This window comes from Mauremys mutica, chromosome 1, assembly GCF_020497125.1.
Source record: "Mauremys mutica isolate MM-2020 ecotype Southern chromosome 1, ASM2049712v1, whole genome shotgun sequence".
Taxonomy (NCBI): domain Eukaryota; kingdom Metazoa; phylum Chordata; order Testudines; family Geoemydidae; genus Mauremys; species Mauremys mutica.
The window spans coordinates 201,672,769-201,695,902 of record NC_059072.1 but is presented as its reverse complement, the minus strand read 5'-3'; the positions used below and the strand labels follow the sequence as shown (position 1 = coordinate 201,695,902).

The 23,134-nt window shown below is 42.6% G+C and overlaps 1 protein-coding gene across 9 annotated transcripts in view; it reads left to right on the top strand.

Moving 5' to 3' along the window:
- SETD4 (SET domain containing 4) overlaps positions 1-22,925 on the top strand; it is a 77,230-nt gene extending 54,305 nt beyond the window's left edge. For 5 of the 9 annotated variants that reach the window (XM_045002431.1, XM_045002430.1, XM_045002428.1 and 2 more), the window contains exons 2-11: positions 1,646-1,749; positions 2,660-2,755; positions 3,877-3,914; positions 4,563-4,651; positions 8,055-8,484; positions 10,249-10,423; positions 12,044-12,125; positions 12,781-12,861; positions 13,753-13,876; positions 19,388-22,925. In XM_045002431.1, coding sequence (XP_044858366.1) covers positions 1,677-1,749; positions 2,660-2,755; positions 3,877-3,914; positions 4,563-4,651; positions 8,055-8,484; positions 10,249-10,423; positions 12,044-12,125; positions 12,781-12,861; positions 13,753-13,876; positions 19,388-19,522 — 1,323 coding nt within the window. In that variant the 5' untranslated portion in view covers positions 1,646-1,676 and the 3' untranslated portion in view covers positions 19,523-22,925. Of the gene's footprint in view, positions 1-36; positions 74-1,645; positions 1,750-2,659; positions 2,756-3,876; positions 3,915-4,562; positions 4,652-8,054; positions 8,485-10,248; positions 10,424-12,043; positions 12,126-12,780; positions 12,862-13,752; positions 13,877-19,387 lie in introns of those variants that run through there. The other 4 variants (XM_045002429.1, XM_045002433.1, XM_045002434.1 and 1 more) reach the window with 4 other exon arrangements.
- The last annotated feature ends 209 nt before the right edge of the window (positions 22,926-23,134 follow it).

The window sequence follows — 23,134 nt, the reverse complement described above, 5'->3', positions numbered from 1 at the left end:
GGCAACTCAGGAAAGAACCAGAAAATGTAGCCGGGGTACTCCAGACAGCGATCGGAGCTGTGAACGCAGGGGGGTTGGTATAGCTGTCTCCCGTGGTGGGAGAGACGTTTGTTATTTCTTTAATCTCTCGCGCAGGGCTCTGAAAATCCAAGGAGCCAGAAGTAATATTGTTACTCAGTTCAGTATGCAGTGCTGCTATTAGAGCTCTAGCCATTTGTTAAGAAAAGGCCTGATGCCGGAACTGGAGGGGGGGAAACACACACACACACATAGGCTTTCTGGCTTACAGCTGTAGACCTGTGGAAGAAGTGATTCATGTGTGTTAGAATCGTCATCCTCTCCCCTAAAAAGATATGCTCCTTTTATTGGGAAATTCACCCACACCTGTACACGCACATTCAAAAATGTTGTGCCCTGGAATCGGGTGCAGGAACACCCCTGACTTGAAGTGATTGCCATTTTACACAGGGTTTACAGTTTTGTTCAATGGCTCTCAGCACCCCCACTGTACAAATTGTTCCAACACCAACGTCAGGAAATAGAAGTTACTGTGTCATAGTGTGTGTGATGGTGGTCCTGCACCTAGCAATGATATATTGTGCTTACTTGATAGTTTTCACTGTCAAAATTAGTGCTCTCCAAATTGACTATCTTCTCATTTTGTTCTGGTGTCTTCTTTTTGAAGTATGGCTTGCCCCCGTTAATTCCTATAAAAAACTTTTCTTTCACTTATAGTTAAGCTATGGTTCAGTTCAGTTAATGACAGTATTGTCATGTGTCACTGTCCACATTGCAGTAACAACCAAATGCTAACCTGTAAGATGTGCTTACAAGTAATTTAGTCAAATATATCAAAGGGATATGTGTAACTTGACTACTTGAAATTTATAATTGTGTAAGTATATTGTGAAATATTTTATATGTTGTAGGTCAGAGTTACGGTTGTTATTGGAATAACATGTTAATTTTTTCCATGCCAGTCTTGTCATTCATTGAATAAATGAACTGCAGAGGTAACGGAATATTTATGTAAATTATGTGTGTTGTGTTCATACTTTTAAATGCAGTGGTTGTGTAGCTGTGTCAGTCCCTGGATATTAAAGAGACAACGTGGGTGAGGTAATATTTTTTTATTGAACCATCTTCTGTTGTAGCTTGAAGGCTTGTCTTACCCACAGAAGTTGGTCCAATAAAAAGATACTACCTCACCCACCTTATCTCTCTCATACTTTTTAATTGAAAATAGTTATTTTAAGTGCTCTTGTTATGAATTTTATATATGGGTTATATTATTCACTGTATCAACATAACTGTAAATTAATAATGTTTCTGCATGGAAACTGCCTTATTTTTAAATGTAGAAATGGGAGTGCCTCTGTTCCCCAAGGGGATTATGCCTAGGTCTTAGGTAAGGCGGCAGCATGGGATGGAAGCTTTTTGCTTCTCTCTCCTCTCCTTGCATTGCTCATTCAAGTGCTTGTGTGTCCTGCGTTTTCTGAGATGAAAAGCTGAAGCATGTTGAATATGAAGAGCTTTAATTTCTTTTGTGTATATTTGTAAAAGTTTGGAGTGAGTAATCTTCTATATGCAGGAACTGAAAGAAATATCACAAAAGAACTTGGCTGTTTTCCCATTTTTCATTCAGGTTGTATACCTAAAGTGAAGTTTTTCTTACCATGCAGAAAAATAGAGGTCGGACCGGTAGAAAGAGAAGAAGAAAACAATTTAGCAGTTTGCCTTCAAATGGAGGTACTGTATGTTTTCATCTATTCTTCACTTGCATTCAGGGAGACAACAGAATAATTAGTTACTTGGCAAGGTATCTTTCTACAGTCTGTGCATGTTAGAACTCCTACATGTCTTGACAAGAGTAATAATGGATATCAGCCATTACATGTGAACAACCATTTTATTTTCTGGTTTTAATATGCTTTAACTTACAGTCTTCCTTTGTCCATGTTTAGCTTTGTGGATTCTGTTTTCTGGCTGAAGGATGATACTGTATTACTCTTTGAGTTTTGTCTTGTAACATGCTGAGTGATTCTTGGTCATGCTGAATACGCTCAATTTCCAGTGAAATCAGTGACATTAAGGGTATTCAGTACCTAACAGAACTGATGCCTTTTTCACTATCTTATGGTGTGTCATGTTATAAAATACCATTCTTCTATGTATACGGTAAAAATCTACTACAGCAGTACTTCTCAAGCACGGTACTCAGAGGTTTTCCAGGGGGTACATCAACTAATCTAGATATTTGCCTAGCTTTACAACAGGCTACATAGAAAGCTCTAAAGTCAGTACAAACTAAAATTTCATACGGACAATGACTTGTTTATACTGCTCTATTGTACGATACACTGAAATGTAAGTTCAATATGTATATTCCAATTGATGTATTTTATAATTATATGGTAAAAATGAGAAAGTAAGCATTTTTTCAGTAATTGTGTGCTGTGCCATTTTGTATTTTGATGTCTGATTTTGTAAGCAAGTAGTTTTTCAAATTAGGTGAAACCTGGGGATACGCTAGACAAATAATACTCCCAAAAGGGGTACGGTAGTCTGGAAGGTTGAGAACCACTGTACTACGGTACAAGTGCACCATGTTTTTAATTAAACTGTATGCTGTAGGTTAATCACTCTTCTCTTCATTTAGTAAACCAGAGTCACATACTGGAATATATACAACTTAGGAAGTGGCTGAAAGAGAGGGGGTTTGAGGACCGTAATTTAAGACCAGCACAGTTTTCAGGTAATATTTTAATTGCTTATTGATTGTAGGTTGTCTGGTTCTCACTGTGGTTTTATCCCCATCTGGCTGGTTTTCTTCAGGAATGAGTATTCAGTGTACAGACATTAAGGACCCAAATCCTTCAAACAAATGCACACATGAATAATTTCACTCTCGCAAGTAGACTCTGGCCCACATACTGCAAGCTGTTCCTCACGAGGGGATTCTTATTCTGTTGCAAATCGCTACTGAAGCCAAAGAGGCTCTGCACAGGCATTGGGGTACACTCATGTAGTACTTCTAGTAGGATTGCTGTCATAGACCTTAAAGAAGCTGGTCACATTTGTAAAATACTGTTGCATAAGAGTTTACAGGTTCAGGACCTACGCTTGTAACCATTTCCTCATTCATTCTGGCAGACTAACTAAATAAACCTATCAACATGTAGAGATGGAATGCAGATAGCAACAATAATAAATAGTTCAAATTTGAATGGATTGTTTACTGTGTGTGTCTTTAATAATAATCTTAAAAAATCTTTACAGAATTAAATTAGAAGGCAGCAGATAGTACATAGTATAAATCGAGGAACAACTGTGCAGAGATATTGCAGGGTGACAACTAAAACACTGAGTGTAAAATAACTAGCAAAGAGGGAGAAGCACAAGCAGGGGAGGAAAAAAAGTGTTTTTTAAGGCAAGATTTGGAAAAAAATGAGTGAAGCTGAGGGACGCAGGAAGATTGTTCAGATGGCAGGAGCTGCAGATATGAAGGCTTTCATCAGTGATAAGAATGTGGGAGACAGCAGAGAAGAGACCGAAGCTAGAGGAAGAAGGAGAGAGAGAGAGAAATAAAAGCCCATATTTTCAAAGGTAATTAGGTGCCTCTCTCCTATTTAAATCAATAGGTGTTAAGTGTCTAAATACCTTTGAGTATCTGGGCCAGGATCCATACATAAGCTTCAGCTAGTCCATGGGGGACTTTTAAAAACGGTTTTTATGTTATATAGGAAATATGTTCATTTTCATGATGTTTCCTTTTTCAGGCCAGTTTTAATTCATAGTGTTTTGCTGTAGTCTTATGGAGAAGTCTTAAGATTGTGTACTGTATTGTAATCATTCTTTTTGTTACTGCTATTTCAGATACGGGAAGAGGCCTAATGACCACAAAAGCCTTTCAGGTTAGGGTTTTTTTTTTTTGTTATATGGCTTTTATTACATGTACTGCAGGAGCATCTGTAGACATTCTGGGCCCTAATCAAAATTGCTCCTGGGAGAGCCTAAAAGTCTAGAGGGGAGTGATATAGTTTATAATCAGGAGTTGGAATCCCCCATGCTAATATAAGGCTACGTGTACTCTGGGGTGTGAATTGAGGGCACCAAAATGTTGTGCTTTAACTGTCCTGTGTGGACACTGCAGGGATGAACTAAAAGGTACCTGGTTTGTGTTAATGTAGTCCTGTTTGAAAGGGGCACAAAGGAGCTATAATCTGGGTGTAAATGCCCAGTAGAAAATTCCCCTGTCAAAGGGGTCTCGCTCCAAGAGTGGTGTATTCTGTTCAAGGGGAAAGGTGATGCTTCTCAGCCAGTCGCCAGCCTACCCAGAAACTGTTTATCCTCTGTCAGGACATCCTGCCACATACTGCACAAATGTACTACATTGCTGGACCACCAGAATTTTACAACTATAATGATCCCCGCTGAGGCTGTGGTTGTATCTGTTTGCCTCCTGGCTCTGGTGTGCTCTGGGACATTTCTCTACACTTATGAATTGTGCATCCATGGGTCATTTTCAATCTGACTTTTAGTCTATTTGATTTTTCTCAAAGGCAGGGGAACTGATTATTTCGTTGCCGGAGAAATGCTTGCTCACCACTGGTACTGTCCTTAGCAGCTACCTTGGGGAACACATTGCAAAGTAAGTGTGGAGGAGGGAAAGATAATCTCTTAAGAAATTCCTCTGTTGATGTTGGTAGGGTGCTCGCACACTGTTAGATTATTCTTTTGAATTTGTGTTAGGGCCTCAACCTGTAAAGCCTAATTTACACATGTATGTGACCCAAGAAACTCTGGATGCCAAATGGCAACAGGTACAGGGATCTTGCGGGTTCACCAAATAATGTCATGTAAGGTCTCTACTGGAAGCTTGTGTCACACTGGTCGTCATAATCATTGCAAAATGTATGTATAGATGTTGTATAAGGAGTTATATATACACTGAAAATTCAGTCCTTAAGGTCTGTGACTAGGGACTGATAACTAGAAAGGTGAAAAGCAGGTTTTCTTTCTGGCAAGAAACGTTTGGTTCAAAATGGGCATCCATTTACAGTCTGAGCTGAGTGCTAATGAAGGATTGTGGAATCTTCAAAGACAGGAAATATGTAGGAAGAAGTGTATGAGCAGAGGAGAGCTCGGTTTGCAAGTAAGGACAATGAACTTTGGGGCCGTGTTCCCTCTAATTTTTCCCACCCATGTGCGGAATGAATTTTGTTATGTGCACCAATATGGAGGTGGTGTGGGGCCGAGGAGTTTGGAGTGTGGGAGGGGGTTCAGGGCTGGGGCAGAAGGTTGGAGTGTGGGGGAGTGAGGGCTCCGGCTGGGGGGGCAGGCTCTGGGGTGGGGCTGGGGATGAGGGGCTCAGGGGGGGGGATGAGGGGTTTGGGGTGCAGGCTGCCCTGAGGCTACAGTGGGGAGAGAGGACTCCTCCCAGCTCTCCCCCTCAGCCCAGGTGCTGCTGCGGGAAGGGAGGGGTGGCTCTCCCTGCTGGGGCCAGGGGAGGGACGCCTCTACCATGGCCATGGCAGGCCCTGGCTGGGTTGGGTCTGGGTCTGGGGAGAGGTATCTCTTCCTGCTGGAGCCCTGAGCGCCTGTGCAGTGCTTAATGGGCTGCTGCGCAGCCATTCAGCTTAGAGAGAACTTAGTTTAGGGGTATAACTAAGGGGTTTGGAGGTGCACCCTCCTCCTTCATCTAGGAAGTAAACTGACAGAGGGTTTGCTTCATGAAAAAGGGATTTCTGCCAGATTTGGTTGAAAACTCTGGAAAGAAATTTGGATAAGATAAACTCCTTTAGACAGGAGGATTACTTGTTAGTCAAGTTTAGGGTTTAGAATGCATGTTATGATTTTGTTTTATAGGTATGTAACCATTTGTTCCCATTTCTCACACTGGTTTTTATTTGAATCTCCTCTTCTTAAATAAATTTTCCTTTTGTTTCATAATTGACCTCAAGTGCTGTGCATAATACAGGGGAACGATAGTCTAAGGTAGAACTGCTAAACCGTGGTAAGAACATAAGAATAGCCATACTGGCTCAGACCAAAGATCCATCTAGCCTAGTATCTCCTCTTCCGACAGTGGCCAATGCCAGGTGCTTCAGAGGGAATGAATAGAACACGTAATCATCAAGTGATCCATCCCCTGTTGCCCATTCTCAGCTTCTGGCAAACAGAGGCTAGGGACACCATCCCTGCCCTTTTCCAGTTACAGTGTCTTTTTTTGAGATGAGCTGACCACAGCTGCACACAATATTCAAGATGTGAGCGTACCATGGATTTATATAGAGGCAATATGATATTTTCTGGCTTTATTATCTATCCCTTTTTTAATGATTCCCAACATTCTGTTTGCCTTTTTGACTGCCACTGCACACTGAGTGTATGATTTCAGAGAACTATTCACAATGACTCCAAGATTTCTTTCTTGAGTGGTAACAGCCAATTTAGACCCCATCATTTTATATATATAGTTGGGATGATGTTTTCCAATGTGCATTACTTTGCATTTATCGACACTGAATTTCATCTGTCATTTTATTACACAGTCACACAGTTTTGACAGATCCTTTTGTAGCTCTTTGCAGTCTGCCTGGGATTTAACTATCTTGAGTAGTTTTGTATCATTGGCAGATTTTGCCACCTCACTGTTTACCCCGATGTTTCCAGATCATTTATGATTATGTTGAATAGGACTGGGCCCAGTACAGACCTTGGGGGACACTACTATTTACCTCTCTCCATCCTGAAAACTGACCATTTATTCCTACTCTTTGTTTCCTATTGTTTAACCAGTTACCAATTCATGAGAGCACCTTCCCTCTTATCCCATGACAGCTTACTTTGCTTAAGAGCTTTTGGTGAGGGACTTTGTCAAAGGCTTTCTGAAAATCTAAGTACACTATATCCACTGGATCCCTCTTGTCCACATGCTTGTTGACCTCATCAAAGAATTCTAGTAGATTTGTGAAGCATGATTGCCCTTTACAAAAACCATGTTGACTCTTCCCCAACAAATTATGTTCATCTATGTGTCTGACAATTTTGTTCTTTACTATAGTTTCAACCAGTTTGCCTGGTACTGAAGTCAGGCTTACCGGCCTGTAATTGCTGGGGTAATGTGTGGAGCCCTTTAAAAAAATTGGCATCATATTAGCTATCCTCCAGTTATTTTGGTACAGAAGCTGATTTAAATAATAGGTTACAGACTGCAGTTGTTAGTACTGCAATTTCACATTTGAGTTCCTTCAGAACTCTTGGATGAATACCATCTAGTCCTGGTGACTTATTATTTAGTACACTGGTACACTATTCCTTTGGGAACAGAGGATCTGGTATTTCTGTGAGTGTTCAGTGATCAGGGGCTGGATACCACAGGGTGACACTTTGAAGAGACACAAGGCCTGGGGTGCATCTATTGTGAAACTGCAGGATAAAGGAAGGGCTAATATAGCCCATTATAATATAGCTATAATGATGGGCTGGTTGTGTTAGAAAGCTGACACCCAGTTAAGCACAGGCAAGACTCCTTCGTGCTAGCAGCAGGTGGTAACAAGGTGACTCATAGCTTTGGGTGAGTTGAGAAGAGTCACAACGTATTCCCATTGGTCTCAACAAGACTACTTTGGATGCATGTGGATTGCTCAAATGAGTAAGGTTTTGCAGGATGGGGCCCTCATTTACAATTCCATTTAAATAATTTGTTTGACATTACTAAATGGGCATGCCCTAAAAGAAAGCAATTCAAATATGAGACCACAAAGTGCTATATGAATGCACCCTTTCAGCAAATTCATAACAAAAGGTGATGTAGAGTATAGAAGACTATTTTTATACTTTTGTTTAAACAAAATCCAGTGTTTTACCAGCTAGTTTTTAACAGCTTGTCAGTAAAATAAATTTAAAAACACTTTGAAATAATGAAAAAACATTTGCAGGTGAACTACAGAGAAGTTTAAAATATTATTTATAATCTCCAAGTTTTAAAGGGATATGTGTGTTTGTATTTTATCCATCTCACTTCTGTGTATCTGTTATGTTTTTAATAGGTGGAAGCCTCCCATATCTCCTTTGATAGCACTGTGCACATTTTTAATAGCTGAGAAATATGCTGGTGAGCAATCTGTGTGGAAGCCTTATCTTGATGTTTTACCAAAGACCTATACGTGCCCTGTTTATTTGGATCAAGAAGTAGTGAGACTTCTTCCTGAGCCCTTAAGAAGGAAGGCTCAGGAGCAAAGAACAGTGGTCCAGGAACTGTATACGTCTTCCAAGTCTTTTTTCTCTTCTCTGCAGTCTTTGTTTACTGAGAATGTAGAAACTGTTTTTAACTACGATGCCCTGCAGTGGGCTTGGTGCACCATTAATACTAGAACAGTGTACATGAAGCATTCACAGAGGGAATGTTTCTCTAGGGAGCCAGATGTTTATGCACTAGCGCCTTATTTAGATCTGCTAAACCACAGTCCAAATGTTCAGGTAAGAAGCTGGAAAAACATAACCATGGTTTTTATGATGTACAATGCACAGACTCTGTGCAGAATCCACATTCTTGTCTCTGATGAATTAGGAACACAGCATCCCACTGAAGGGTCATGACTGGTGTGTATAGTGTATTGTTTGTAGGACAGCTATAGGCTTAGTAGATACGCCACTAAAACGTATCATGTAACCCAGCGTGAATTAACAAATAGAATTGATTTTATGAATCAAGTGGCAAAATAAGGATGGGGAAAGGATTCTGTGCCTCTGCCCGCCCCCAGTACCCTGGTATGATGAGGTATCGCAACCCCACACTCAGCCTGAAGGGATTAATGAAAGCCTGTGGGCACAATCGGCCTCACCCCACTTACACCTTCAGCATGTGTCAGACCTGAAGGAGAAGTTAAAAGGGCTGACCAGGAAGGAGAGCAGATTTCTGGCTCTCACTCAGTGAGAGAAGCCTGGCTAGAGTCAGGGAGCTGAGTAGGGTGGCTGGCAGACAAAGCCTCCCTGAAGGAAGGTACCTCTGCAATGGGGATACTCAGGCAGTTGGGAAAGAAAATGGCAGAAGGTGAGTCCACCCAGGTTTCTCTCCAGTGGTGGAGGGTCCTGCAAGGAGCAGGAAGACTCCTGCTGAGTCAGGGACTGGCCTGCCAGGGGAATGGAGGAAAACCCCTCTGCAGCAGACCCAACTGGGTAGCAGAAAGTGCTAAGGAGCCCTGAAGTGACCTTTTGGGAAGTGGCTTAGATATGCTGGGAGCCTGGGAAGAGGCTGAGATAAACGGCCAAGACAGGATAAGGTAAGAAGTGGCCCAGGAGACAGCAAGGGCCTTGACTGTGTAATGAGAGTCCTTGGTCTGGACTGAGTGGAGTGGGAGGGCCTGAGTTCTACCAGATCACGAAGGAAGAGGGGGTGCCCCCCCCTCGCCCCAAAGAGTAAAGACTGCTGAACTCCCCTGATACTAGAGATGAGGACTGGTGAGTCTGGACTCAGACCAACTGTCTAACATGAAGCTGAAGGACCACTAGCTGGTTTACCCTGGAAGGGGTGCGACGCTACATAAGCTGGAAGGAGGGGGGCTGAATGGCATGAAGAAGCAGACCACAGTAGGCGTGGCATGGCTGTCAGCAGGGGATGCTAAAGGAGGAACGCCTTTACATCATGCCCCAGCCACTAGGGGGTGTGCCAGCCAATGAGTCATATGCTTATGCTTTTGGCCCATGTCCCCAGAAATGGCTTGGGGAGAATTGTCCCCAGCAGAGGGCCCCTGTAAGTAGCTCTGTATTACCCCCTCACAAGGTACAGTGCAGGGGGCATGTGGTTTCTATAGTGCCTGGTACTAGGCTTCAAGCAGCCTATGGCAACCTCATCAGGGCTGCCTATAAAGTTGCTCTGATTTATGCCAGGGACCACACTGACTCACGTGACCACCCAGAGTCATGGTAGCACAAAGGTGGCTTAAAGCTAGCTTTGTTCCCGCTTCCCCTTCTGTGCTCTGCCTCCTGGAGGCAGCACAGCCGTGAACCCGAGGGTTTTTTGTTTGTTCTGTTTTAGTATTTTAGAGAATTTTTCCTCTTTCTTCAGATAAGGTCCGAAGTGCAACAAAGATAATCCCTCTTCAAAATCACGTTACATATTTCATCGAATCCTAGATATTTATACCCTTTTGCCACAGTAAGGAAATATTACTGGTCTTTATCATTCTAGGTTTTTTCCCCCTCACTGCCATAGAGGAAATATCTTTTTAAAATTTCTCAAAGGTAAAAGCTGCATTTAATGAGCAGACAAGATGTTATGAAATCAGGACAGATTCACATTGCAGAAGACATGAAGAACTGTTTATCTGTTACGGACCTCATGATAACCAGCGACTTCTGCTAGAATATGGATTCGTTGCCATCAACAACCCACAGAGTGGGGTTTATGTCTCAGCAGGTTGGTAGCTTGATCTTTAAAGTGATCACATTAAAATGTGAAATACTAGGGAGCCAGGCAGCTTTATCTCTTCATCTGGGTAAATATGGTAATTGAGGGGCAGTGAGGAAGCTTACATAGTTTCGCTCTGCACTAGGCTGTTGCCAGTATGATCAATTTAGGGTTTGTTAGCAGCATTAAAGTGAAATATAGGGTTGAGTTGGTTCCATTTTTGCCTTTTTGAACTACACCTAATAGGGATTTTTAAATAAAAGAGTGTGACTGTGTGTGTTTGTGTTAAGTGGCCTTCCTTTTTTTTTGGATTTGCTCATGTTATGTTACGCTATGAAACGTAGTTAGCTTTGCTCTGAAAACTGTTACGTGTTTGGTTAACTTTAAGCACAGGAGTAGCAACGCTAGCTTCAATGGGACTGCTTATGCGAGTAAAATTTAGGCATGTGCTTAAGTGTTTGCAGGATTGTGGCTTTAGAGAATAATTTAAGGCTGGAACTGGAAATGCTGGGAGATTTATGCAAACTACCCTCTCTCAAGTGTGTGCGTGCGTGCATCTGTATCACACTAAATATTTCATAGAGAGGATGCTCACATGTCTTAGAGGCCCCAGTTCTGCTAAACTTAGTGTTAAGCATGTGTTTAAGCGCTTTGCTGAACTAAGGGCTAGTCTACACTTACGAGCCGGGTCGACGCGGTGAGTTCGACTTCTCGGAGTTCGAACTATCGCGTCTAATCTGGACGCGATAGTTAGAACTCCGGAAGCGACAGTTCGAACTCCGGTACTCCACCACTGCAAAAGGCGGTGGCGGAGTCGACCTTGGAGCCGCGGACTTCGATTCCGCGGCGTCTGGATGGGTGAGTAGTTCGAACTAGGGTACTTCGAATTCAGCTACGCTATTCATGTAGCTGAATTTGCGTACCCTAGTTCGACCCCGCTTCTTAGTGTGGACCAGCCCTAAGACCACCATAAGAGAAACCCATGCTATTAGGCAGCCCAGTTATTGTTATAGAAAATGAATAATTATGTGGTGAAGACTTGGTTATGAGTTGGCCAACAAGCTGAATGGAGAGCCAAAAAATAGTTTGGGAAGTGAATTTTTTTATGTTTGTTTTTTGTCAGTGTGACTTGGTTGTTTATATAGGCATGTGGAGAGAGAGACTGCTGTTTGGAATTGAGTATGCAGTAGACAAGTTACATTTTTATTATAAAACATTGAGGCTGTTTAAAGTCAGATTTGCAGCTTATATAAATCAGCCCCATTTACTTCAGTGGAGTTATGTTGATTTACCAGCTGAGCATCTGGCTCTTGGTGCTTTAGAACTGACTGTATGTCAAAATTGTGTTAAAAGAACATTATTAAGGTTGCCAGGTCAAGTACACAAAAGTTAGGAAATGCCAGAAGTAACTCACTCTGGGTTCAGTCCTGCAAGTTCCTGAGTGCTCTTCAGAGGGGTTCTTCAACTCAAGGTAAAGGTCATTAAAGTTTTGACATGATCTGAGCTGATCTTTGCATACTGTTCAATTGGAAGGTTAATTATAGTTAAAATATAAGAAAATACAGTTCAAGTTAGCTTGTTTTCAGTGTTAACTGTTTGCTTAAGGATCTTTAAATATGTATTTTGCAGATATCCTTCTTAAACATCTCTTTTCAGCAGACAAGCAGAGAAATATGAAGCTTTCCATTCTAAAGGATCATAACTTGTTAGAGTAGGTATCTCTTTAAAACCCTGGTTTCCATTTGAGAAAATAGTTACTACAAAACTGAAATAAAAGTTCAGATGCTTTTTTTGTAAACTTCCAGAAAAATTGGTTATAAAAATATAGGTATTCTGTTTAGCCCCTTGATAGTGGAAGAGAATTTAAGTGGATAAAAGACAATATGAAAGCTAAGGATCAGGGTTAGGGGTTAGCACAAGACAATCTGGACCACCCTGTTCTAAGGCTGTGGGAAGCAGCAGAGCAAAGGGAGCTGGAGAGAATCCTTTCCCCCTAGATGCTACAGTGTAGTTCCTACATGGACTATGGATCTGCTTCTCCTTAACTATCAGAGGGGCAGCCGTGTTAGTTTGGATCTGTAAAAGCAGCAAAGAGTCCTGTGGCACCTTATAGACTAACAGACGTATTGGAGCATGAGCTTTCGTGGGTGAATACCCACTTCATTGGATGTCATGCTCCAATACGTCTGTTAGTCTATAAGGTGCCACGTTTGCTGCTTTGCTGCTTCTCCTTAACTGTGCCCTAGGGTGGTAGGAGGCTGCCACTAGGTAGATGTTTTGTTGCCACAGTTACTGTTAGTGTGAAGATCTCACACTGTGTAATGAGCTCATGCTTTCTACCTTTTGGTAATTTTTGACACTTTTAGAAATTTGACGTTTGGAAGGGATGGGCCATCATGGAGACTCCTCACAGCTCTCAAGTTGTTATGTCTCGGAGCAGATGAATTGTAAGTTTCAAATACACTTACAGAAATGTGGTCATTTATTTAGAAAATAATGCCTCTCCTATCCCTCTAATCTGTGTCTTCTCACACTAACTGAGGTGTAGAGATGGTAACATTGGACATACTTGTGTGATTATCTCGAACTTCAGTAAGACTACTCACATGTGTAAGGCAAGAAGGATTTGGAACAATATATAATTTAAAAGTCGTCATCTGCTTGTTGCATATATGACAACTCTATTCAGTTAAACACCAAGCATTCTGTTGTGTTCCTTTCCTACTCCAAGAACTGGATATTGCTTTCATGTTCAGTTTCTGTTTCTTACATTTGTCACTTTGATGGGTCCCATGAACTCAGACATCAGTTTGATTTCTCTGAAAAGTACATTTCAGGGACTACTGTTGACATGTCAGGGCCAAGTTCATCATTGAAGTACAAAGATTCAGCACTGATGTCACAAAATTGATTGTGCTTATTTCAGCAGTGAATTTGGCCTTCAAAATCTTGGCATTGTTTACAAATGGGTACATGAGCTTTGTCAGTTATCAAATATGTTTTAAAATTAAAAGGAAAAATATTTACACTCATCTATGCTGTGAGGGTTTAGTCCTGGACAGAACATGTTAAAGTAACTGAAAGATACTGAGACCCATCAGTCTTCCATACCATGCAATGTGTGTGCTGTTCTACTCAGCGGCTTAAACAAGCACATCATTGTGGTACCTGAGTGCTGTGGGTCTATTTTATTTATTTATTTATTTGTGTGTGTTAACTTTGACTTAGTTATCTATCAGGGTTTTATTTATTTTATTTATTTTGGGTTATAACTTCAGTTTAACTTCTGGCTGGGGAATGCAACAAATAATCGTTGTCAAATGTATTTTTTGCTTTAGTACCTACTGGAAGAAAGTCCTCCTTGGTGATATAATTTCAGCCAGAAATGAAGAGAGGAGTTTGAACATAGCGGCAAAAATATGCTTTTCTTTAATAGAGGAGACACAGCAGGTCCTTCACCAGGTAACTTGGCTAGAGGAATACAATGGGGCAGACGCCCCTAAGGGGCTTGTCTACGTGGTGCTGTAGTCTGCAAAGAGGGCTGTAATTTTTAGTCCCCACTAGCATGTTGTGCACTAACATGCCCAGGTGGACTCTGCTGGTGTGCACTAAAAGTTCCTGTGTGTGTTAATGTACTACTGTTTGAAACAGGACTACGTTAACGCATGCTAGGGAACTTTTAGTGTGCACCAACACAGATCAGTTAGTGCTCAACACGCTGGTGCAGACTAAAATTTGCACCCCTCTAGTGCAGACTACAGTACTGCGTAGACAACTTAGCATAAATTGGTAGTAACAACACTGACTTCAGGGATGTAAATGAGGGTAGCATCTGGCCCTGTGTGTTTCACAGGCAATGGTTTGACCTACAATTATCAGTTTATTTCAGGCGTTAGCTAAGTGCTTATTTTTGAGGGCAGGGTGCTTTTTGGTTTTCTATTCAAAGTGTGCTTCAGGCATAATATACTCCAGATTTACACCAATATAACTGGGATCAGCTCCAGGTGCAGTAAGCGTATCTTAGTTTAGGATTTATCCTGCTTTGGGGGAGTTGGAGGGCTGTCACTTTCTTGGGAATATCTTGGTATATATTAGGCACAGGGACCTTAAATCAATGGGATTATTTCCATTTAATTCAAGTGGGTTTTGGATTAGGAACTCTTGGCAAAGCATAAAAAGGTGGCAAATGAAAAAAGCCCCTTGCAATTGACTGCACTGAAGTGATTCTGGATTTACACTAGTATAACTGAGATCAGAAAATGGCCCAATGATTACAATGATTTTCTTTAAAAATGCATGCAGTAATCTTATTGCAGTGGCAATAGGCTTTAACTCAGGACCAACGTAGTGGCCATCGTATCCCTTTATCTGGTGTTGTGTACCTCATGGCCATCTGATGTGATGAGGGGAAAACCAATTAGGTGTACTTTTTATGAATTAAGTGAGAAAATAAATAAGCAAATACAAAGCTAGCTAACTTACTGCATTTCCCTAAAACAGTGTGATAATAACATTGACGTTACACTGGAGATCAGATGAATTAAGGGAATAATAATAGCGTAAATTGACATCAGTAACCTGACAAGAAAATAGATTGGGAATCAGCCCCCCCCCCCCCCCCAAAAAAGACCGGGACTGAGTTCAGCTTGGAAAAGGGATGACTAAGGGGGGATATGATTATGAACAGTGTGGAGAAAGTAAATAAGGAAGTGTTATTTAATCCTTCCCATAACACAAGAACCAGGGTCACACAATGAAATTTAATAGGCAGCAGATTTAAAACAAGCATAAGGAAGTACTTCTTCACACAGTGCACAGGCAACCTGTGGAACTCTTTGTCAGGGGATGTTGTGAAGGCCAAAATTATAACTGGGTTAAAAAAAGAATTAGATAAATTTCATGGAGGATAGATCCATCAATGGCTATTAGTCAAGATGGTCAGAGATACAACCCCATGCTCTGGCTGGCAGAAGCTGGGATTGAACAATGGGACGCATCACACGATGATTGCCCTGTTCTGTTCATTCCCTCTGAAGCACCTGGCATTGTCAAAAGACAGGATGCTGGGCTAGCAGGACCATTGGTCATTGTATGGCCGTTCTTATGTTCAACTGATCAAATCATTGTAGGAACATGATCTGTAGTCAAATCGTATGGTGCTATAGTGGTACAGCTGCGGTGCTGTGCCACTGTTGTGTGGACGTGGCGTCTGTGTCCCTTCCCACGCCCACTCCCACCTCTCTACATTCAGTACAGTGGAATTAGCTGTTCAAGATTCCTCTCTCCAGCAGAGTGGTTTATGCTAACACCTCTACAGACCCAGGATGACCCCTTTTGATCTGCGGTAGGATTTGCTTAGAATTTAGGTTAGTCTGAGTCCATTTATGGTTTTCTTATATGGATTTACCCACATGTGATTCTACTTCTACTATTAATTTCCTCTCCCTCCCCCCACCCCCATCCCCAACAAATGGTTAGGAAAAGTCTATTAGTTGCAGGCATCCCCGCAGTTATCTTAGGAAAGAATTCAAAAGAGAAAAATACTTAAAGGATCTACTCTTCGGCTTGCTTAGTCTGTGGAGCTTCAGAATCAGTCAGGAACTGCAGTTTGGGGAACCAGATGATGTCTTTTGGCTCTGATATCTTACGATAGCATGTGTCATCCTCTGGTCAGCTGGCTGGTCTATGAGAATCTCTCCCCTCTTTCCTGGGGACTGGCCCAGGGAAAGTAGGGTATTAGCTGTCTTGGTGGTGACCCATGAAGCAGCACACTTGGCTTTTTAAGCTTTGTAATGTGTCACAGTACCTCCCAGAGATTTTTACGAGCAAATGGGAGATCACAGGTTCCATATCTCTTGTAGTAGGAAGAGAGCTTGAGACATAAGCCCTTGTATTAGAGGCCTGGTATGGGGTGGGACCTGCTTACAGAATCTGGCAAGAACAGGGCTAATATTGCAAAAATACACATTTCTAAGAAGTGCTAAGCACAGAGTACTCATGCAAACACATCTCGATATCAAGTGGTACTGGAATATTCCGATATCAGGGATGGTACAAAAACATTCCCCAAGAATAGCAGCAACACACTGACACCCCCCCACCCCCCAAAAGATAAGGTCAGGATGACAGTATGTAATAGAGATGTATTGATTGAACCAAAATGTACAAGGTGATGGGTGATAGCTAGCCACATCAGGGGGCAGTAACTAACTATGGGGCAGTACTGACTTGTTTGTATCGGGGTATAAAGATGTATTTCAGAGGGAATATCTTTGTCTGGCCTAGGGAGGAATGGAATGTCCCGCCGTTCACTGAGCTGTTCATTGTTATGGGCGTACATGCATTAGTGGTCTGGTAGAGTCTGTGGGATACTAGTAACGTGTTTTGTCGACAATAAATCTGGCCTGGTGCCTTTGTACCTTAACAGATCTTGTGGTCATTGGGCAGTTCGTTCGAGGTCTGCTGTGTCATCTGTCTGTGCAGATCTGGGGCAGCACACAGAAAACACACACATATGCAGCCGAACATCTAACCACACTGGTGACCCCGACTACTGCATTGTCCAATCCTTGTTGAGGGTGGTCAGGCTTAACCTTTGGTTCGCTTTTGGGGCCTTCCTTCCTGCGAGCAGTGTTATTGCCACATCTATCTTAAACTACAAATCCACGTACTTCCCCCCCCAAAACCTTATCTGGGTTAACAGTCATTGTGTCACAATGGTTCTCAGGCAGTTAAGGCCCAGCCACTTCCATGGATATGACTGGTAGCCCATTGCCCTTTGACTGATAACATTGTCAGTGCCCAGACTTATTCATGTATCTCATGTGCACACTTCCTCATTGTTGTTTAGGGCCTCACAACACACAGAAAGAAATGACTGAACTGTCACCCTGTGGCTAGACTGGGCGAATGTATGAAAGAGTGTCTCGCACTACCAATGTCCTATTGACAAAGCTGCTTTTGAGCTCTTGTTAATATAAACGTCATTTAAAAATACAACAGATCAAAATACCTAGTCAGTGTCTACGCTACTATATACCTATGTGCCATATATAATTGCCTACAGTAAAATAAAATGATAACCTGTGAGCTTATTTTAGCTACCACTATTCTCCTGAGAACAAAACACACCTCTGTTAAGACTATTATAATGGAAAATGGTCATAAAAATACATCCTCAGCAAAGAAAACAAGTATGCACACAGTTCAAGCAGCTCATGGCCCTCAGGGCCTAGGTACAGCTTCTTTAGGCCTGAACTGGAGGAGCAGAGACAGAATTATCTATAGACATGGCATATAGAGACATTGTAGAGCAAGCCCCACCTCAGAACTGGCTTCCCTGATTTTCCAGTTGAGGAAGCCAATCTTTTGATGGAAGGACACCTAGGTGAAATGGAAGGACACACCTTCTTAGATGGGATTTCCTTCCTACTGCGATAGTGGAGATGAACAATTCCTCAGGCACCAAAGAGGTTGCTTCAGGGGATGGAATTAAAGGCAGCGGTACAGGATTAGATAATCAGGAATAGACAGTTAGGCATGTGGTTACTGAGAGAACAGCATGGTGATTTGCCTGCCAGTTGCAAAGGTGGTGGTTATTACAAGATTTTAAATGGACTTCTGGTGAATGCCGAGGGGAGCCTATGTTGGTGGTACATGTTGGTACTGATGACATAGGGAGCCGTAGGAGAGAAGTCCTGGAAGTTAAATTTAGGCTGCTAAGTAGAAGGCTTAGGTCCAGATCCAGGGGAGGGGAACATTCCCTGAAGTCCTTCCAATCTCAGTGTGTGGTTGAGAACATGGTGTATAGAAAAGGGGTTTCAGCTTAGGTTCTGGGGAACATTGTTGGGAAAGGGGAACCTGTTCAGAGGGGATGCAAGAATTTTAAAAGCAAAAACAGTGAACTAGAGTGCCTAGCAATGGAAAAGGACCTTGATGTAGTAGGTATTATAGAAATGTGGTGGAATGATTAAAAACCAGTGGGATATGGTAATACCTGTTACAAACTATACAGGAAAGACAGACTAGGCTGAAGAAGTGGGGGAATAGCACTGTATATAAAGGATTCCATTGAACCTTGCTAGAAAAAATTAAGAGGGGAGAGGACTACATAGTTGAATCTATATGGATACAAATTCCAAATTGTAAGAATGTAAATGTATTAGTAGGGCTATGCTACTGTCTTCAAGATCAGGAAAAGGAAACTGAATACACAATTTTGAAAGAAATCAGAGGCAGACAAGTGTAACGAAATGATGACAGTGGGAGATTTCAGTTATATAAGTTCAGATATTAACTGTTCAAAAGGCACAGTGTGACAGTGTTGAGTACTTGTGTCAAAACTTTGATCCGTTAAGTGTTTGCTTCTTACAACAGCTAGTTCCAGAGGCTGTTCTTGACGTTGTCTTAACTCAACCATGGGAGCTAATTCATGAAGTAACTAGCTGAGTCCATTGTTGAAGCTGATTGTGGTGTCCAGAAAGTTGATGCTGGTGTGGCTGTGTTTTAGAGAGCATTTGATGGATGGCGGGTGGTTATTGAAGTTGTGGTGGAAATTTATGAGTAGCTGGGTAGAATTAGTGACTACAATACAACTAGGCTCACCATCTCTGATCTACTGTAGGGGGCAGATTGCTGAATATCTGCTTACTGTCTGTAGGGTTCTTCTGAACCTTCTGGTGCTGGCCACTGATGTGGACAGGATACTAGACTAGATGGACTTTGGGTCTCATCCAGTCTGGCAATTCCTGTGACTCTTAACGTTGGCTTTAGTCTGTATTTTTTGTGTGTGTTGTGGATTTTGAATGAATGCTTTTTCATTTTGCCACTAATTCTGTTTTCTTGATAAGTCATAAAATGTAACTAGTACACATTTTGATGCCACTTACCACAAATTAACTCATTGCAAATGTCTGTTTATGGGCTACATCTGTTTTTATTACTGAACATCCTCTTGGTTTTTATATACTTCAGATTTCCCAAATGAAAAAGGACAAGGTGAACCTTGAAAACCAGCTGGCTTTGGTAGAAGTACTGCGCCTGGAAGATCTGACAATCCTGCAAACATCAGCAGAGATTCTGTACAACTTGCACACTGCAATAACTTGACCTGTTCAGAAAGCAGACCATGACTGTCACAGCTCAGTGGCTTTCACTTACCAGGAACTAGAGGCCTGCTTGCCCCAAACATTTTTGATGACCAGTAGCATCAAGGAATAATGTAAAGTTATGGTGGAAAAGCTGTCCAGTTTCATTTATGGGTGTTGACATCAACCATAGGGCTATATTCTGTGCCTCCCCTCCTGAGAGGCTCAGCCTAGAAAATGCAGGAGGCAAGAGTGGCTTTGTCACCTTTGTGCCATCTAGATTCACGGCTGCTGTGGGGCCCAAAACAGCTGGAATAATTAGAACAGTCCCAGGGGCTGATGGAACTTGATCTGCCTGGGGACTGGACTATAGTCCAGAATCTCCATAGTGCCAAGCAGCTACTCCCTGGTATGTCCCTACTTTTGTGGCTTACAAGGGAGGGCAGTGCAGAGCTACTTGTCTCACCCTATGTTATTTGTGTGCGAGGGCCATCCTCTGCTGACCCTTTTGTATCTCATTTATGGTCCCTGGACTTTGCCGGGATGATTATGTAAGATCTGGAGCACAGGGCATGTCAGCCCCAGAATGACTCAAAAACAGTCATCCAGTGCCCACCCCAAACGCACATATAGTACACTGATGCTGGAGGCTCGGGTAGTAGCCCTCATGCAGAAGTGTGGCTCTACCTTCCCCCCATTTAAAACTCCTCCAGATTGTTGCTAGCCTAGGCGATTATTACTGCTCCTCTGCACAACAAATAGACGTGCTTGAGTGATTTTGAGCTGTGGTGGTGTAACAGTTTGCATGTTGGCTGTTCAGGAAATCCACTCTGATGCTTTCTACCAGTCCTGATTGTCACACAGAGAAACTTCCTTCTCCTGTCCCCTTTTTGCCTTTCCTAATCGATCTGGCTGGGCATCATAATTGTCGGAGGGTTAGGGTAACTATTGACATGAGGGCCATACCTGTGTGAATGGTCTTGTATCTCATTACTTTTTTGTATGCTTTCCTGCAGGCCCTCAATCTCTCACTGTTGTGTTTTCTAGTATGGGTCTGCTGCATGTCACCCGTTTACTAGTACTCTGGTAGCTTTGGAAAAGCTAATGTGGGATAAAGTCTTGGTCAAGGGAGATACGTGAGGTGATGGGCAAAGCTTGAATAGGAAAGGAAAGGGGATATCTTAGGTTCCACGGCTATGGGATCGGTAAAAGGACATAGTTTTCAACTGCCTTTTAGCCATTTATCTATCATGTGCACAGGGCCTGTACGATTTGGGAGTTGGCTGACTCACAGAGTTAGAGACAAAAAGGGACACTTAGAGCATCTAGTCTGACCTACTGTATATCACATCCCTCTAAATTTCACCCAGTTACCCCTGTATTAGGCTTTAGTCAAAAAAGTTATTAGGCTCATCTTCCACTTTGGCATCCAGTCTTGACTTGAAAACAGTAGAGATGGAGAATCCACCCATGGTTCCAGTGGTTAACCACAGTCACTGCTAGAGATTTGTGCCTTATTTCCAAGTTGAATTTGTCTGGCTTCTGCTTCAAGCCATTGGTTCTTGCTATGCCTTTCTCTTCTAGTTTAAAGACCCTATTAGTACTCAGTCTTTTCTCCCCATGAAAGAATTTGTGCACTGTAATCAAGTCACCTCTCAATCTTTTTTGATAAGCTTAACAGATTGAGCTCTTTAAGTATCTCATTGTGAGGCATTTTCTCCAGCCCTTGAATCATTTTTTGGGCTCCTTTCTGCACCCTCTTCAAACTTTCTACATTGTTTTTTAAATTGTGGATACCAGAACTGTAGGGACAGAATTCTAGTATCAGTTTCACCAATGCTGTGTACAGAGGTAATATCCTCCCCCTATTCCTACTAGTAACTTTGCATTTGTCTGTATTAAAATGCATTTTGTTTGCATGGGGCCAGCTTTACCAAGCAATCCAGATCACTTTGCATGACTGCCCTCTCCTTATTATTATTTATCACTGTGCCAATCTTTTTGTGTCATGTGCAAATTTTATCAGTAGTGATTTTTTTTTTATATATTTACTTCCAGATCATTGATGAAAGTATTGACTAGCGTTGGGCCTACTAGCAATCCCTGCAAAACCCCACTAGAAACACTGCCTGACAGATTGCCTCTCAAAGAGTACATCTGTGGCCTGTGGAGTACAGGCACTACACGTGTAGCTACAGGCTGCAGTGAAAGGCAAGCTGTATATACACTTGTTGCTATGGGGTACAGCTACAGGCTGCAGTGAAAGTCTCCTGCAGCAGGGAATGGGAAAAGGCTCTGGCAGTGGAGAAGCTTCTGGAATCTTTCCCTGGTGCTTGAGCCTCTCACTGTGGAGGGAACAGGCTCGGGCAGCGGGACGTGACACTGTTAAAAATAGCAGCATAGATGTGGGTGTGTAGCGAACCTGTGTTGGGTGTATATACCGTGTGGTAAGAAACCAATTAAGCCTGTTAGGTCAGTTTAAAGAACAGGCTACCAGCAGCAAATTAAGTAAACTGAGAGAAAGAAGAAGGAAAAGAAGAAAAGGATATAGTTAGCTCTGAACCAAGAGTAGGCGCCCCAGCTTGAAACAGCTGGGAACCCTTACCGCCAGGTTCTCATCCTGGCTCTGGGAGAAGAGTGGGGGTTGTTACCTGCTCCTGCAAACCCCACCATTTTTCACTTTGAAACTTTTTTTTTTCCCTCCACCCCCCCAGGACCAAGTCCCAGCTCCTGTCTCTAAAGGTGATCTGTTAACTCTGCTTCTGACTTTAAACCCTGTTGTGCCAAATTATCTTTAACCACCCCTAACTAATGTACAACACTGCAGCAGCCCTTGCTGAAACAGCACTTGAAAGAAACCAAACTTGAAAGATTACTGGCAGCTTCCCATACTGCTGCCCTTACTTCAAACCTCTTACAAGTGGACTGAAGTGCCGCCTTTCCTGGAAGGCATCCAGTCCCCATGGGCAGGGACCTTCTTCCACTACCCATATACCAAAGGAGGGTGGGCTCCTCAGCCACCCCCCATTCCTCTGGGTCCCCTAACACTTCCTTCATTTCCTTTTTAATCTCATTCCAGGCTGACCCCTGCACCTGGTATGGGCCCTGGTTCTTCCTTATCCATTTATCCAAAAAAAAAAAATCCTTTACCCTGGCTTGCCAGAACCCGCAACTACCATCACAAGAGTTCACTATACCCCCTCCAAGCAGCTGCGTGGACTGTTGGGGAGGGGGACTTACAGGCTGCCACTCACCTATCCGATGCGATGCATCCAAGTCATGGCACCAAGATGTTAGGGGGCTCATTCCTTCACCCTCCTACTTCCCTGGTCCTTTCCGCATGAACAGAGAGCAACAATACCCGAAATCCAAAGGCACAAACAATTCAATGTTTATTGGGGTGAACTTCCAGCAAGCACGATTCCGGTTTCCTTTCTCAGTGTCCCCCTTCCCAGCTCTGACACCACAGAGCCTTGCCTGTGTCCCTGTTCCTGTTCCCATCCCCTGTTCCCATTTTCCCCTTTAGCAAGACATGATTTTAATTCCCTCATCCCCAGTCCCTGTTCCCATTCCCGCCCCCCTTCCTGATTGACTGCAGACTATATAGCAAAACCTGAGTTTTGCTTAGCTATAC